Source organism: Monodelphis domestica, chromosome 6, assembly GCF_027887165.1.
Source record: "Monodelphis domestica isolate mMonDom1 chromosome 6, mMonDom1.pri, whole genome shotgun sequence".
NCBI lineage: Eukaryota > Metazoa > Chordata > Mammalia > Didelphimorphia > Didelphidae > Monodelphis > Monodelphis domestica.
In genome coordinates, this window is record NC_077232.1 from 79,999,705 (window position 1) to 80,017,557 (window position 17,853).

General features: G+C 45.8%; 1 protein-coding gene across 3 annotated transcripts in view; it reads right to left on the reverse strand.

The window, feature by feature from the left end:
• Positions 1-3,047: 3,047 nt before the first annotated feature.
• The window catches only part of MXD4 (MAX dimerization protein 4), a 43,500-nt gene continuing 28,694 nt past the window's right edge, over positions 3,048-17,853 (reverse strand). For all 3 annotated transcript variants that reach the window (XM_001365240.4, XM_056802327.1, XM_056802326.1), the window contains exons 5-6: positions 9,495-9,654; positions 3,048-8,260 (exon numbers count right to left, since the gene is read on the reverse strand). In XM_001365240.4, the coding sequence (XP_001365277.1) occupies positions 8,112-8,260; positions 9,495-9,654 (309 nt within the window). In that variant the 3' untranslated portion in view covers positions 3,048-8,111. The remainder of the gene's footprint in view (positions 8,261-9,494; positions 9,655-17,853) is intronic.

The window sequence follows — 17,853 nt, forward strand, 5'->3', positions numbered from 1 at the left end:
TAGCTGAAAGAGCACCAGTAGTAAAGTCAGAGAATCTCAGTAAAATCTTATGATCAGAAGCAAACCACTTGATGTCTCTGAGTCCTCTGATGAACCGTGGATTCTAGGCCAGATGGCATATTGGGAGCAACCCTCTATAGTGGGTAGAGAAGTCTGGGAGAAGGAAGCTTCTAAAAAGTAGAAACAACTTTATTTTTTTCTCTCTACTGAATACCTAATACCTTTGTACCCCAATGTCAGGAGAGTGCCAGTAAAGAGGTGCTATGATTTTATTTAATATCTAATTTTAATTTGTTTAGCTATTGAATGCATTTATTTTTATTACCATTTAGTAAATGAAATAATGTTTATTTAATGAATTGCATTAGTACAATTTATCAAATTAAATATTCATTATCTTATAAATATTTTGTTATTTAAGTTAAATACTATTTATTACTTACATATATTTAAAATTCACTAAACAAATTTAATAAATTATTCAATTAATTTCCTAGCAGAATTCCGAGGGTAAGAAATGTCACCCCTGGGTGAACAAGTGAGCTTCCTTGAAAATCTAGATCTGGAGCAAAACTCCCTCTCCCTTGAAAATCTAGATCTGGAACAAAACTCCCTCTCCCTTGAAAATCTAGATCTGGAACAAAACTCCCTCTCCCTTGTGTTTACTTCTAGCTCTGCTAGTCCTGGGCACTACCTTCTTAATTCAGTCTAAGAATCACACTCATTTTTTGGCTGCCATACCACAATGAACTTCACTATAAAGTTAACATTTTCTTTAGATGAGATGCTAACTTCCATCTTGCTGTGACTCTAAGCACAAGACTTGGCATTTATTCCTATTAAATTCTGTCTCCTTTGCTTTGGCCCACTGTCCCAGTCAGTCTGGACTTTTTAGACTGTTCATTCAGTGGTGGCTAATCTTCATATATGCATTATATGTAAATTTAGCAAGCATGCAACCCATCTATGCCTTCATCCAAGTCATTGGTAAGAATGTGAAGTAACACAAATCCCTGGGGCACTCCATTGGAGACCACTTTCTAAGCCAATGTAGAACAATGACTACTCTTTTGGTCTAGCCATTTGACCAATTACAAAGCTATTACATTGTATTTCCTTTGAAGCCCACATTTCTGTATTTTCCACAAATTAAATATGAGAACTTTTGACAAATGCTTCGTTAAAATCTAGGTAGCCTCTCTCTATATATAGTCTAACAACAGCTCTGACAAAATTAAAAAATGTAGTGGGGCATGGCCTCTCTCCATTAAGGATCTTCGCAATCATTGCTTCTGTTTCTAAATGTTCATTCATCCCTTTAATGACTTTTTTGTTTTTATTAAAAATTCTTTGCCTTCTATTTTAGAATCAATACTAAGTATCTATTCTAAGACAAGAGTAGTAAGGGCTAGGCAATTGGGATCAAGTGACTTTCCTAGGGTCACATAGCTAGGAAATGTCTGAGGTCAAATTCAAACCCATGACCTCATCTCCAGGCCTTGTACTTTATCCACAGAACCACCTAGCTGCCCCTCCCTTTGATAACTATTTAAAGAATTTTGCCAAGAATCAAAGGTCATTGAACTTAAAGTTTGCAAATTCTGTTGTCTTCCCCTGTAAATATACACCCCTCACTTCTTCATTCAAAGGGCAGAAAATGGTGGTTTTCACTTTATTTTTTTTTCAGTTTTCACTTTAAATGGCAAGTAATTCCATTTCTTTCCTACCTGGAGGGATAACAGAGGCAGCTGTGTATACAGTGGAAAGAACTTAAGGTTGGGAAGCAGGGCACTAAATCCAAGCCCTCACTCTGACTCATTGTATACCTATTTAGGCAAGTTACATCTAAGTGCCATCAGGACAGCCTTTCTGAGTGTACATGCTCTGCAAAACTGGAACCATAGGGGCAGCTAGGTGATTCAGTGGATTGAGAGCCAGGCCTGGAGATGAGAGGTCCAACAAGTCACTTAACCCCAGTTGCCTAGCCCTTACCACTGTTCTGCCTTGGAATCAACACAGAGTATTGATTCTAAGACAGAAGGTGTTTAAAAAAAACCCAAATTGGAACCACAGTATTTGAAGCTGGAAGGACCTTTAGAAACCATCTAGGCCAAGGTTAGATCCAGCATTCCAATCAGCTGTAGTATAGATCTCTTTGTTCTGGACTCTCAGCTTCACAAGGATTCACATATTCTACACTGACCCCAAAACCTGCTATGCTACAGTTATATCTGCTCCATATAGTAGAGGGTTACTGTGAAAATCAAATAAGTTCCTGTCTGTTACTGTTAATAAATAGCACCACCCTAGGGATGTGGAAGATCACACATTAAGTGTGGTTCTTCTTAACAGTGGGGCGGATGTCTGTTTCCAAGGCCACCCGCTCTCAAACATTTGAGTGTACTTTATATCTAATCACTGTCTCAGTAGTTCAAGGTATAGAATCTAAGTTCTCTGTAGACAAGGACTTTTTCATTCTTGGTTTTGTATCCTCAGTGCCAAACACACTGTACCTTGCAGTGGGTCCTGGGTGCTTAATGTTTTGTTGAATGGAATAACTAGAATGAGGTAATGATAGTGTCCACTAGTTTCTTAAGAGAACTTGATTTGACATGAAAGAGGGACAACACTTTTTTGTGAAAGTCTTAGAGCATAATGAGGACCAATCTTTGAGGCCAGGACCCTGGAACATCTCAAATGCCGCTAGAAAAAGGGCTCTTCACCTGGGAGAGTCTGTTAATTTTTTTAAAAATAATTTGTTAACTATATTTCCATATAATTGATTTTCTCTGCAACTCTGTTTTTTATGCATTTAAAAACATTATTTGGAGAAGAGGTACATAAGCTTTACTAAGTTGCCAATGGTATCCATGATATAAAAATAGTGAAGAATCCTTGAGTATTAGAATATCTCCTGTAGGCCTTGATGTAAGTAAGGTTGGGCATGAGATAGCTGGGGAGACCGGATAAGGGGTTATGAACCCAGGAAGAAATAAGATGAATGAAACAAAGGGAAGAAATAAATACTGAAAACCAGCACAGATGTATGAGGTATAAAAATTTGTATTTATATTACAATGAAAGACAGATACAACACAATACCTTCAGTGGGAGCCGCAGGCAGCAGCAAGCACCAGGAACGTGTGTACAAATGAATTTTTACAATATAATACATCTTGCCACCTACAAAGCGTTCCTTTTCAGGTACATATTCAAAATATCTCTGGCACAGAACCTGCCCAGGCACCTGAAGAAATCCCCAGTCAAGTGATCACCTTCCCCTTCCTCCCACTCTACTCAGCCCTTCTGGTGTGGCTCCTTGACCATGACCATGACCCCTCTGTCCACAGAAGCCTCAATGATGACTTCTTGGGGCCTCCTTTATATCTATTAGATGGTACAGCTTTAGAGGATGAAGGAATACAGATCCAGAACCCTTCAAATAGGTGGGGGGTGGGGGTGGGGTGAACAAGGGTGTCTTTTAGAGAAAGCTAAATCACTCACCAAACTAGTTAAATGGGGTTCTCTTGAGTTTCTGTTCCCAGACCTCTTGTCTCCATTGGCATTTTTTTAGGCACCTGACTGGGTGATTTTCTTTATCTCTCACATAGAAACTCAAGATTTTGGAGTTAGAAGAGCCCTCAGAGTTCATCTAATCCACCCTGGATAGGGCCACACCAGCCACCAACTTTCCTTGACCCTGGACGTGCTCCCTTCTTATGAAGGGTGGCAAGAATCCCAGAGAGGAGAATAATGTAACTAACTAGAATCTTTACTGGCCATGAACTTCCTTCCAAAAGGGACCACTTTTAAACCACAAATGTGAGACATTGTTCTATGTGAAACTCACTTTCTTCTTTCCCATACTGCTCTGACAAGATGGAAACGGGTAAGTCCTACATTATCACACTTAACAGACACCAAAATCCACCTTGGCAAAAGGTTCCCTAAAGATGACTGTCTCTGAGGCCCTTCCTTCATTGATGTTTGAAATCTAGATGGCTGTGCAGTAGCAATTGCTCTCTGGATTGCAGCTTGGGTGACTGGAGGAATTTCTGTTTTATTCAGAGAAAATATTTTGGAAGATGATAGTAGGTGGTGATTAAGGAAACCAGAAAATGGGGCACTCTGAGTAAGCACAGACCATGCTGAGGGCAGTGAGACTTGCCCTAGGGCCCTGTCTGCTCAGTCTCCTTGTTCACTGTGAGCCCAGGCCTCCCCTTTCAAGGTGGGTAAGTGAGGTGAGCATGGGAGAGTCTTTATCCCTCTGAGTCGTTACACATACACATGGCTTTGTATTTTGGTTCATTGTTTAAGATAAATGGGTTTGGTGAAAACTGATCAGAAAGAAAAAAAAATTTAATGCAGTCATGATTCATGATCAAATCTGAAAATTCTGTATCCTGAGCACCTGTATATTTCACTGAAGTAAGCTTATAGCCATGCCACATAAAATTGTTCAGAGAAGTTGGGGCTATACTGACATTCTCCTGTCCACCATGTGTATTCCTAGTATATGTGCAAATGGCAACTTTAAAAGTCCACTCGTTTCCAGAGTGTTAAGTGATGGTTTGGACTGTGTAACCCCAAGGCCTTATAGCCAAGAGGGTGTCCTCTCCTGGACTGGTTAACCCAGCTAGTGATAGACCCTATGGTATGAAAGTGTCCTGGTGGAATTAAACTGCTTTATTGGAAGCCAAGCTACCCTTCCCACAGGCAACACCTGCTTCTTAGTATCAGTTGGCAGAAAAAGCCAAAGGGTCATAGGGTTTTCAAACTGGGAGGGACTCTGAAGGTCATGAAGTCCTCAGTCTTACAGATGAGACAGTTAAATCCTAGAAGCAGAATGAGTTTCCTAAAGTCACACAAATAATATGTGGTGGGAAACACTTGTAAATATGGAGAAGGGAAAAAGGAGAGGATGTGTGACCAGTTTACATTCAATTTCCAAATGCCAGGCTGATGTATTCCTTTACAATTCAAATTATTCCTAGAAAGTCCCAAGCCCAACAAGACAAGGAAAAGTTAGTCCTGAATTGTTTGTCTACTGGATCCACCCCCCCCCCCAATACTACTCCTAAGCAAAGATGTTAGAATTTCAAAAAGCAAAGAAAATGGTGGAGTCCCAGTTGCCAGACTATTGGGTGGGGTTGCCTAAATTAATAAGCAACTTCCAAAGAGAGAATGCCACACATTGCTGTGCCCTGCTGGCTCCAGGTTGGGTTGTGGGTTGAGTAGCTTTGCAATTCTCTCTCTTTGGGAACCAGCTGGGCGTTAAGAAAGCAATGAGTAGCAGTAGGAGGAGAGACACCCACACACCTGTCTTCTGGGCTTGGCAGTATTTGTGAAAGTACTAATAAAACTGAGACAATTAGATTTGCCAGATTTCCCCAAATCAGCCTCTACACACTTGTTGGGGGAGGTGGGGGAATGTGTGTGGAAGGGACATGGAGAAGGGACTATTTCAAATTAGCATTCAGTGACAATCACATTCATTTTTTTAAAATCTCACCCATCCCTCTGTTAATTTAAAATTTTCATTTATTAGCAGGTTCTGTGCAAGAGGGCTCAGGAAAGGAAACACTTTACAATTCAGGAGCATGCTCATTATAGAACGAATGAACAGCAACAGTGGATCCAAGCCTCATGGTGGATGACCTGCCTGCTAACAGTCTTGTGTGTTACTTGAAGTAAACTCATGATTTTGTTTCCATGATTTGGAAATTAGTTATAGAGGCACCAAAGGAGCTAGTAAAGTTTTGCTGTTTCTCAGCTACCCACAATATAAGTCTATTGCTGTGTATTTTTCCCCAACAATGAGGATTTTAGTCATCTGCAAGGTATATTGAACATAATACCAAAACCTGCATCACAGAAAAGATTAATGGTTTTCAGAATCAGCTGCCAAAGTTGATGACCCAGAGCCCTTCCCCCAGCTGGTGGAAGGGGTGCCCATGAGTCAGGTTACATAACTCAAAGGGGATGTTTTTCCTTGTTAGCAAGATTCCCCTTTGTGGTTAAGTAAGAGCACAATGAGGCACCCCCCCTCCAAAAAAAAAAAAAGCTGCCATAAAATGAATGTCTTCAGGTTTCTACATCCTGTACTGTAAGAGCAGTGGGGGCACATGTACATCAGGTGCTGAATGAACAGCTGGGTCTTTGTTTGAGGACCGAGGGTCAGTATTGTGAGGACTGCTCAAACACTACCAAAAAAATAAATCCAAGATGGCAGCACCATAACAAGTTCTAGGATGTGATACAGTACAGTAATGTGCTCTTGTTTCAGAAGCCAATGAGTTTCTGTCTTACAGAGATCCCAGCTTTATAAGCCACTCCAATAACAGGGCTGTGTGTGCGCTTAAGAAAAGGAGCTAGAAAGGGAACTCTCATCTCCTTGCTGTTCCATTATCCCCATTCCAAAGGGACACAGGAGGAGAGGAAGAAGTTCCCCAGCTCTGGCTAGTTCCTGGGAGGGGAGCTTGAGGGAGACCTGACCCCTCACATGGAGGACCACAGAGGAAACCACTTACTCACTTGGCCAGGCTTCACTTTGAACAATGCAAAGAGAGGGACACACACAGTCACCAAGGCACGATATGACAACGGTGAAGAGTCCCTGGGACTCTGGGTCTGTACCACTCCCTCCCCAATGCAAGGAAATGAGAACATTTAGGAAAATATAATACAAAATCTCTTACAGGAAATATAGACTACGCTTGCTAAAACCACTTCTCTAAAAGTGTTTATAGCCATTTTCTTTCTTTTTTTTTTGTTTTGTTTTTGTTTTTTTGAAAAGACCTTCTCTAATACTAATGCAAAGACTGGTCCATTTTTTCTTACCCAGCAAGCCAAGCCCTAATGACTTCACTAAGCAGAATTTGTATTAAAAAATACATCTTCATAGTATTGCTACGACTTGGGTAAATATGTTCAGAAAAGCTGGACAAATGCTATATAAGTTGGGTTGTTTTAAAGCATAACTTTTTTTTTGCATTTTTTTTAAGAGGAGAAAAATGCTGTTACATGGTGTGCAAAAGGAGAAAACTGACTTACTCGTCCTCTAAAAGAATACTGGAAATAGGATCTGGGCCTTTCCCACCAAAGGTAGCGGCTGCTGCGAAGAAGGAAAAGAGAAGGGGCCTACCCACCTTCCCTAGGCCTGTCTCCAAGAGCTGGCACTAATATGGAGTAGCTGGGCTCTGGAGGATTAGCCGAGAGCCATGAAAGAAGTGGGGCTGCTTCCTGGCTATCTCTTTGGGACCCCACTCACGAGGCCACCCTGCCCCGCCAACCAGATGAAAAAGAGAGCTTTGCTGCCATTAAGATGCTGAACATGCAAAGCCAAAGGCAACTCAACATCCCTCATGAAGTCATTCTTTAACTTGGCTTTCCATCCACCCAGTCTGAAGCACAGTGGTAACTAGTTAATTAGGGAGAGATCTCAGGGCAAACCTAGTTTTGGAGAGTGAATTTAGTAGGGTAGGATTTGGGGGAAGGGGCTCTGCCCCTTTCAAACTGTGGGAAGTTTCTACTACATAGTCTTAAATTGGCCACGACCCATTCAACATTTCTCAAGGGCAAACAAAGCTTCCAGAATACTAATACACTAGGAGGTGCTGTCAGGGCACCTTCTCCTCCCCCAGAGAGGAGTTGGCCCACAATCCCAGCATCAACAAGTCCAGTCACTTTTCAAGATTTCCAAGGGGGTCTCTCTTGGTTTCTTTCATTCTCCTGATTTTTGGTTTGCTTTTGGTTTCTTATTAAACTTCTTACACCGTCATGCGTGTTTCCAGCAATTACATTTAATACTTCTTCAATGGAATGATTATGACTTTAAAAAAAATTATAGTTACAGCTACATCAAGCTAACTTTAAGTCACAACTGTACCTAACCACGGATCTCTGCAGTAAAAACCGGGGTTGACAAGAGCTACTTGGTGTGGTCCCAGGGCAGGGAACCAGGGGTTCAAAGCCCCCGCTTCTTCAGCAGAGGCCAGTGGTTGGAGTTTCCTGGGAGAGCCGCAGTGGACACGGGTGGAATCAGTCGTCGGTCTAAGTGCTTCAGTTGGATGCTCCGGAGGTGGACGGGGTCGGGGGTGCTCGCTCGGGCCCTACGAGAGCCGGCCCGACAGTCTGCGGGAGTGGGAGTAGCTGCTGTCGCTGGAGCCGCTGCCCAAACTGTAGTGGTCATCGGCATCACTGGCACTCCCAACACTGTCCATTTCCCCTGGGGTGAACTCCATTCCTTCAATGTCCACTTCTATGTGGGGAAGAAATAACAAAGAAGGTCGGGAGTGGAAAGAGAGTCACATGTTCATAGGCTTTAACAGCAGAAAGAGGGCCTCAGAAGTCATAGAATCCCAGCTTTAGTGCAAAAACTTCCAAGATCATTTCAACTGATTTTCTCATTTTGCAGATGAGGAAAATGAGGTCTATCAAAGGTAAGTGATTGGCCTAAGGTCACTGGGCTCACCTGGATTATAGTATTTAGAACTAACCACAAGTGACTTTTGAGCTCCCTCTCATCTAAAAGTCCTGAATTTACAGATGAGGAAGACCTCTGGGATCAAGAAGGGAGAGGTGACTTGTCAAACAAGCAGTTAAGAAGCCACACTGAGATGGACTCAGCTCTCCTGTCTCTAAATCCAGAGCTCTTTCCACTGCCTCTTCCGGGCCACAATTCGAAGAATGGGCATTTCTATCTGAAAAACCTGTCTGATGTTTCTCCCCTCCCTGACTCATCCTCACTCCAACTTCGGCCTTGTGCCCAGGGTCCTTTCTATACACATGGCAGAGGCCAGGCCTGCTAATGTGGAGGCAAGAGTCATTGCACATTCTACCTCCATCCCTGGTGAGGCTAGCCACAGCCTAAGAGAAGGCGCTGCTTAGAGCAGGGGCTCTCAAAGGGCGGTCACACTCTTTCAGGGAGTCTGCTAGGTCAAAACTATTTCCATAATGATGACATCCACAGACATAACCTATATTAAAAATAACACACACGTTCTTAAAGGAGGGGGAGGTTCTTAAAGCAATTGTTCAGAGTATAAAAGGGTTCTGAGACCAAAAACTTATGAGAACTGTGACTTGGTGGAAAGTATGCTGGCCCAAAAGGAGTACAACGGAGAAGACCCACCAGAAAACACGGGGGTTCCAACTATGGCTCTCCCTCTTACTGGCTGCATAACCTCTGTCAGATTCCTTTATCTCTGAGACACTCAGTTCCTTCATCTGCCAAATAGGGATAGTATCTGTATTAGAACCAAAGTATTTTAGGAACCTTTATTATTAGTATGATTATTGCAGTACAGGAAGTCTCCCGAGAGGACTTGAGCCAACTACACTCATGAAATCAAACAGAGGAAGAAGAACCTGACAGATGAGCCGCCTGTCCAGCTCAGCAATGGGCCTTTTCTCCTAAAATTCTAGCACAGGCCAGTTGAGGTCCAGGCTCGGCGTGCAGTCTAAGCTGTGTACAGACACACGCTCACACTGACCTTGCTCTGAGTCTGTGGAGATGGTTGAGCCGGTGCTGTCCGTGCGCACGCGTTCCATGCCCTGCACCGAGAGCTGCTCCAGGCGGCGTTTGAGGTAGCGATGCTCACGCTGCAGCTGTTCCTTCACGTTCAGGGCTTTCCGGTCCTGTTCTTCTAATTTCTGAGGTGAGGCGGAGTGGGGAGAGGGAAGAGATGGAAGGATAAAGATCAGCTGAAAGCAGAGGCCAGGCCATGACATCCCCAGCCACCTCAAAGCCTTCCTGGCAAGATCAGGGCCCCACCTGGGTTTCCTAGTTGACTTTTATAAAGACGACAGAGAGCGCACTGGCTAATTCAGAATCGGGGAGAACTGAGTTTCCTCAGATGAAAACTCTCAACATCTTGCCACAGCATGCTTGGCACCAAGAACCCATCTTTCCCACCCATACTTGGCACAATCTCTTCCTTATCTCCCATGTTCACAGAGCACCACAGGGAACTGAGGTTTAACTGAGTGTACCAGACATATGAGGAAGGCCACTGGGACAAACGATTGGTACCAGAAGAAGCCCCAACACCAGTTCTCAATCCTATATTCCTAATCAAGTTGCGTCAGGCCAGTGCTCTATCCTGTCAAGCCTTCTTTGATCTTGACACTGTCAGGATAGAATATTGCGTGTTTTAGAGACTATTTAAAATAGCCCCCACTCGTACCATATCTTACAAATAGGGAAACAAGAACTCAGATAGAGAGGAAGTGACTTGCCAAAGGTAACACACTGAACATTCTCTCACTTTTCCTCTCTGCTTCAAGTCATTTGCAAACCTTTTTCTAGTCACTAAAAAATGTTGAGTGGAGCAAGGCACAAGGGTGTCGCACTGGGGCAGCCTGCCCAGCCCTGACCTTGTGCCTCCTCTGAATAACTAAGCATTGCTCTGTCTCTTCTGGCCAAACTACCACCTTACTTTGGGTAGCCCGAGCCCTGAGAGGCCCTGGCTCGCTGCTTTGGACCCAAGTTCCTGCCTGGGGCCTTGCCTCATAACCTGGTTCCTCTTAATCCATGGCCTTGCTTGTTTTCAACAGTCTGCAGCCCTGACTCCAAGTCCTGGCATCCACGACGGCCTGATGTTACACCTTCTGACGCAGGCATGGCCAAGAGAACGGGGGTGGCTCTGAGGGTCCTGTCAAAGGGCACGGCTATCATTGACTTCGTGATGTATATTAATCATGGCTCAGCCCTTTGGTGTCCAAGAACTCACGACAGCTCACACACGGCACAGCCTGATACAGAAAACTTTCCCCAGGGGCATACATAACACAGGAAAGCACAAATATGGCTCCAGAGGGAGAGCCACTAACATGACCAGAACTTCAGAGCAGTAATGGTCTTCCACAAGGAGGGCTCATCTGGCCCTCTTGTTCTCTGCCTCCTGGCAACACACCCAGTTCTCCGGGGACTATACAAAGCCTTTTTAGGGGCCTGGGCTCCTCATAGAATCTCAGGCTTTGGGCGGACCCTAGACATCAGAAATCCTCATTCTGATAGCTTTCATGAGTGGCCTTTTAAACTCCACTTGAAGACCCCCAGGGACAGGGATCTCATTACTTCCTGGAGAAGGCCATTTCATTTTTGTATATATCTCATTCTTAAGAGACTGTTTCCTTACCTTGAACCTAATACAATATGCCTTTCTCTTTTACAATTTGTATTGTTCAGAATCCAGCCTATGAGGCCAAGCAGAACAAGCAGAATCCCTCTTCCATGGGCCAGGGGGAGCCCTTCAAAGATCAGAAGACAATGTTTGACATTCTTTGAAGATGTTCCTTTCCAGCTCCAAACTCAAGGTCTCTGAGATCCTTTCCAGTTCTAAGTCTACAACTCTGATTCCAAATCAGGCCTGATGCATCTCTTCCACTGACCTTTCTATATGCGCCTGTCCAGAGAACTACTTCTATTGGACTCAGATGAGTTGAGCCATCAACCATCGGGTTGAGGCAGCTACCTCAATCAGAGCAGGACAGCACTTCCTCTAATTTAAAAGTCTTAGATGATTGCTAGGGGCAGTCAAAAGCCAAATGCATGTCCAAGGGTCAGACAGAGGTGAAACCTGAACCCAGCTCTTACAGACATGGAGGCCAATCCCCCCTCCCCTTTCCCCTTCCTCTCCAGTCAATCGCTGGGTCGCTGTACTCACTCTTTTGCCCTCTCTTTCCCCTCCCCAGTTCTGCTATTTACTGACTCTAGACAAGGTCTTGTCCCCTCTCTCTGAACCCATTTCCTCCTCTCTGAAAAAAGGAAGGATAATGTTTCTTCTATCTCCCAGGGTTGTCATGAGGGTAAACTTTAATACAGAAATGGGAGCTATGATTAATCGCTTCAAGGCACAAACACAATCAAGAAATTCATTACTGTTCATTGCAAAGTGCCTGATAAATAAGTATGACTCCAACTTTGTAACTTGGGGTTAGAGGACCATAGTCTAGTCCAACCCCTTCATTTGGGAAACTGAGTCTTAGAGAAGCTAAGTGATTTGTCCTGGGTCAAGCAGTGGATGACTTAAGTAGATATCAAGCCTGATCTGAGCCCAGGTCTCTCTGAATGCCCCTAAACCACACTGCCCAATTCATCCAACAAACAAGTGCTTTCTGTTTCATGCCTCTTGTGCTCACTCCTGCCAAGGGACAAAGGTGGCTCTGAAAATAAGACGAGATCCTGCCCCCACAAGGAGCTCACAAACATTAATGCTACTTTGGGCCCTACAGAGAGCAGATGGGCAGTCTGATATCATCCCCATCAGTTGTGAATTTTAAAAGTCTCCATCTTGGTCTAGCACCCAAAAAATTGTGCACACCCACACTACACGGGCATGTGCTAGTCAATGACAAATCAGAAATAACTAACTGCCCACCTGGGCTGTCCTAAGCCAAGCTAGAGCCAACCATTGGCATTTGTGAGACACAGGAAGTGAGGTAGGGAACAGCCTCTGGAATTTGCTCACTTCCTGTGGAGAGAGCGAGACAGGTGTTGGTGTTAGGAGCTTGGACAGGGAGGACGCCCGCAGGCAGCTTTCCTTCAGATCACTCACGTGAGTTATGGACTGATTCTTTCCACCTTGGCCCTTTGGGCCCAAAACTCTCTCTGCCTTGGTCAGAGGTTGAGTAGCCCCTTTCCCTTTTCTCTTCTCTCCTTCTCTCCCTCTCCTTCCCTACTCCCAGTGTGATTAAAATCTCCATAAACTCCATTCTGACTTGAGTGTTTCATTTTAGGAATTTCATAAGTAAATTCCTTGGCGGCCATTGTTCAATATTACATAAATCCTGTAGCCACAATTTGTAACTATTACAGTGCTCATAACCTCTCCCAGAAGCCTAAAATTTCTACCATTACACAGGCCTGCCATCCTCTCCTTGGGAGATTGGATCTGAGGACAGGCCCTCATTGGAAGAGCCATTCTGGGATTCCTAGTAGACCTTGTTACGGACCCATCCCTAACATGGGCCTAGACAAGTGCTTTTCTGCCCACTCTTAGGTACTCCTCACACTAGTTCGCAGAGCTACCCGGGGAAGAGCTTATTCACTCCCATTTGACAGACTTTAGGAAATAAGACCAAGAGAAGAGACTCTTGACACTTTCTGGGCATACGACCTAAGCAAGTTATTTTACTTCCAGATCATTGGTTTAGGGCTAGAAGGGATCTTGGGTCCAATTCTCCCTTTTAGAAGTGAGAAAACCCAGGTCCAGAGAATTGACTTGGCCAGGGATGGTCACGTGGGCCACAGAATTGGAGCTGGGGTCTGAATCCATCTCCTCTGATTTGATATCTGGTGTTCTTTCTGCTACACCTTAATGCCCTCTCTGCAGCTCAGTTTCCTTAAGCTTAAGAAGAGTATAATTCTTGAGCCATGTTTTTGTGGTAACTAAAAGTAGAGGCTCATGGAATGTTGACCTAATTTTGGTATATGTATGTAATGGAATATAACTGTGCCCTGAGAAATGACAAAGTGGCCAATTTCATAGGGAAAGTGGGAAGAACTCTGTGATCTGATGCAGAGTGAAGTGAGCAGAACCAGGAGAGCTCTTTATATGAGGACAACAGTATAAAGAAAAACCACTTTGAAAGAACTTTGGACTTCAATCAATGGAACAATAAATAAAATCAGAAGACTGAGATGAAACATGCCATTTGCCTCCTGCCAGAGAGATGATAAACTTGAAATGCAGAGTAAGACACATTTTCAAGCTGGGTCAAAGGGGAAATTTGTTTTTCTGGACTATGCATGTTTATGATGACAGTTCCTTCCTCCTTTCCTTCCTTCCATTTGTTGTTCAAAAAGGAGATTGAGAGTGAGATTGTAAATGCATGTAAAAATAAAATATTTTTCTTTCAAAGATCTGTTATCTTTTGTTTTTATGTCACCATTTCTTTTCACTAATTGTTTTAAAATGCATGTAAAAATATAAATACTTTTAGACATGTACTTATATTTTTAATTTAAAAAAGAAATAAGTGATAGGAAAACAAAATATCAATATGTTTTAAAAAGAAAAATATCCTTGAGCTCTTTGACATCCAGGGCTGTTAGAAGGAAAGCATTTTGGAAGCCATCAAGCATTACAGAAAAGAGTTAATTTGTTGTTATTACAAAATTAAATTCCACAGGAGGAATAATAAAAAGACGACTTCAGAAGAAATGCCAACTTAAGAGAAGGATTCAGGGCTAGAAAGGCACTCCAGGATAAATTTCATGGAATCATAGGATTTAGGACTAATTAGTGTCATTTGAGGTCTAACTATCTCATTTTATAGACCAGGAAGCTGAAGCCTACAATGATGAAGTGGCTTGTTCAAAATCATATAGCTAAAAGGTAAGAAAGAGACTAGGATTCAGACCCAGGCCCTCTTTCTCTCCAAATTCAGGGTTCTTTCCATTCGGCCCAAGTATCTACTATTCATCTCAAACTTTCCCAACGTACTCATTACAGTACAACCCCTAAAAACCTCGACCAGGCAACAATTTTAGTCTAACTTGGTTACTGTACAAACTTACAACAGCTACATTTCTTTTAAAATGTGGTATAATTTAGACCTTGCATGAATTCAAACAAAGGGACCTACGAGGTTACCTCATGACTTTTACAGAGGAGGAAACAGAGGCCCCAGAAGGTCCCCAGAAAATGAAGATGTGGGGCAGAAGCAGAGGATGGGGGCCCTAGGAGGCCGCTTCTTCTTACAAGGGCTCCTGGGTTGTTTTTAAGTGCATATAATTATATAGGTGAGTTGAGGGTCTTTGCCTGCCAACTCTGGCAAGGGTCAAACAGGACTCCAGCCTGTTCCCTGAGGGCAGAGGGCCCACGAACATGGCTGGGGCAACATTCCTGAGGGGTTTCTAGGGGGTTGTGAAAGACAAGGGTTGCCCCCCACCCCCCGCAATGGAAAATGCCTTAGAGTTGGAGTCAAAGGACTGGTTCCAATGCTCAGCTAATCACTTTCTGTGTGATCTTGGGCAAGTCACTCAGATCTCTCTGGGGCTCATCTCTAGGGGAGATCATTGGAGTAGGGGGCCTTTCTAGTTCCTAAACCTTGCGGCCCAATGCAAGCTAGTCTGAACCAGAATAGTACCTCGGTTCAATTCCCCAACAGATAAACTATGGCCTGAAAAATCAGGCGATCTGGGTTCCAGTGCTCTAACTTGCTACAAATCTTTGGATAAGACACTCCCCTCTCTGGGCAATGGTGATCTCTAAATTCCCAATCTAGCCACAGACACTTACTATCAGGGTGAGGAGTCACTTAACCCTATTTTACCTCAATTTCCTCATCTGTAAAATGAGTTGGAAAAGGCAATGGCAAACTGCTCCAGTATCTCTACCAAGAGGCTCCCAAAGGGGGTGACAAAGAATTGGACATGAGAAATAACTGAACAACAACCACAATCAATTCCCAATCAACGGTTGTAAAAGATAACTGTCACTTGCAGATAACCCCAAAGTTCAAGCCAACCAAAAATGGCTTTATACTGGGCTCTAGGCGTATTTCTGCCCTGAGGCTGGCCTGGGGTTGAGTCCTATACTCTGGAGAGTCCCTATTTGGCCTGAAATGCCATGAAGAAGAGGTAGAAGGGTGAAGGGCGCTTGGCTCGGCTCCTGTACCCCAGTCAGCCTCAAGCTCTGGCCCCCAGACTGGGTATGGGTAGCCCTCTGACTCTTCCTTAGAGCAGCAGGCTTTTGGAGCTGCCATTCCAAATCCCACAACCATGGGGTGCACATTGTGGATCCTGACTGTCCTGATGTACAGCTGCCCCACTCCCATCTGCAAATGGGATTCTCCAGTGTCCCGGAGTATCGAGGGCCAGTCACCCCCCGCCGCCCCCAGACTCGCCTTCCCTCTTAATCCTGCCTCAGTTTCTGCCTCTATCTCTTATCTGCCTGGAACAAGGCAGTTGTGGCACCATTAGGAAGCACTAAGAACCCCAGTCTACGGCCCCTGACCCTGCGCGGAAGCCTTGGGAAGATCCCTTCCCCTGAGCCTCATGTCTGTAAAAGAGGTCAGCGGGACCATCTCGGAGACCGGCCACCTTTCTCTTCTGTGCCGCCCTCTCTCCTCCCGCCGCCATAAGTCCCAGGACCCAAGTCGGAGTCGGCTTTGGCCAGGCTTTCGCCCAACCCACATAGCGCGCACGGCTCCGCACAGAGAATCTCTAACCTGGCTAAGGAGACGCTCACTGGCCTTTGCTTGGATGACCGTCGGCGCACTCCCGGGATTAAAGCTGTCCAAAAGTGGGGTGAGCGGCCTCAGTAGTGGGGGTTCCCCCTCGCTAGAGGTCTTCAAGGGAAGGCGGGATGACCACGTGTTGGGAAAGAAGGCCCGGAAGAGGGAGCTGGCCTTGGCAAGGGAAAAGGAGAGGAGGAGGAGGAGGTCTGCGGGCCTCTCAGGTCCCTTCTGAACCAGCGATTCTTCCCCTCTCTCTCCTCTGCCTCCCTCCCCACCTGCCAGGTACAAAGAGCTCCTTCTTTCCTTGGGCCGGGGGGGGGGGGGGGGGGGGGGGGACAGGGTTAGGGGGAGGCCGCCTCGGATCCATGACATCCGAGCAGCCCGAGTTCTCCCCCTGGCTCCCTGGGGCAGCCGTTCCGAGTGGAGCTCCATGGCCCTGCCCATTGGCAGGGAAGCGGTGACCCGGCCCTAACCCTCTGCCCTCCAGAGCCATTCTTCTTTTCTTTCCCGCCCCACCCTGGGGGCCCCTGCGCCGACTCGGGCCAGGGCATCAAAGGCCCCGAAGAGGCAAACAAACTCTTGGGATGAAGCCCACCATTCCGGGAAGCAAAGAGATGCCCGTCAGCTTTTCTACTCCTCTCCCTGACCTCCCCCCACCAACCACACAGCAATTAAGATCCTGGAGAGCAGCAAGGCCCCGGGGTTCCTGTCAGGCCAGCACCCTGCGAGCAAAGGCAAAGCTCAAGGCCTTCGGCCCGGGATCCCACAGCGATGAGGACAGCGCGGCAGAGATCATCTCTGCAGTCTCCACACGTCAGCTCCCCCTCATTGGTCTACACGGCTCCCAAGCGCCCCCCAGGGACTGTGAGAGGGAGGCGCTGTAGCCGGATCAAGCTGGAGACAGACCTGGGCCCAGCATAAGAAGGGGCCCATCTCCCAGCCCCCTCCCAGGAGACAAGATTCAGTCAGGAAAGATCAAGACACCAACCAAGGGCTACCCTGTCTGGTATTGCCATCTCGGCGCCTCTGTGTTGGGAGGGATGGAGAACCGAACGGATGGACCTCCCGAGCCCGTGACAAACGCCAGGACGGAGCCCCTGCAACCTCCCAAGGCGGCACGTTCCCATGCTTGAACAGTTCGAACTTTCAGGAAGCTTTTACTGGAAATAAACGCCCCCCTGGGCTACTCTCCCCCCTCACATCACGGACTTTCAAATACTGGAAGACCAGCTAAGGCGTGTCTCCAGTTTTCACTCGCCAATATCAAAAAATGACCCTCGGCGTTCTCTTTGGGGCCAGGCGGCAGGAAGACACCCCGGCCTCGGAACGTGCCCCGGCTCTGGCCAGCCAGCGGCCTGAACGAGCCACGGCCCTCCTTGGCGCTGCTGTTAGTCGGGAACAAAAGATATGGGCCAAGGGCTGCTGGGAGGCCTTTGCACCCCTCACGTAGGGGCCTGGTTAGGTCTTCACACGGTACCCTGGTCTCCGGGCCCTCTGCCGTGCTGCCTCCCTCCTTCTCTGGGCATTCTCCAAAGGATCGTTCTCTCCGCTGAAATACGGCGCCTCCTAGGACAAGCGCAGGCTGGAAGGGCCCCCGCCTCATCTTCTCCACGGAGCCACAGGCCCCTAAGCTTCACTGGCCTCTCTTCAGACTCCATGAGTCAC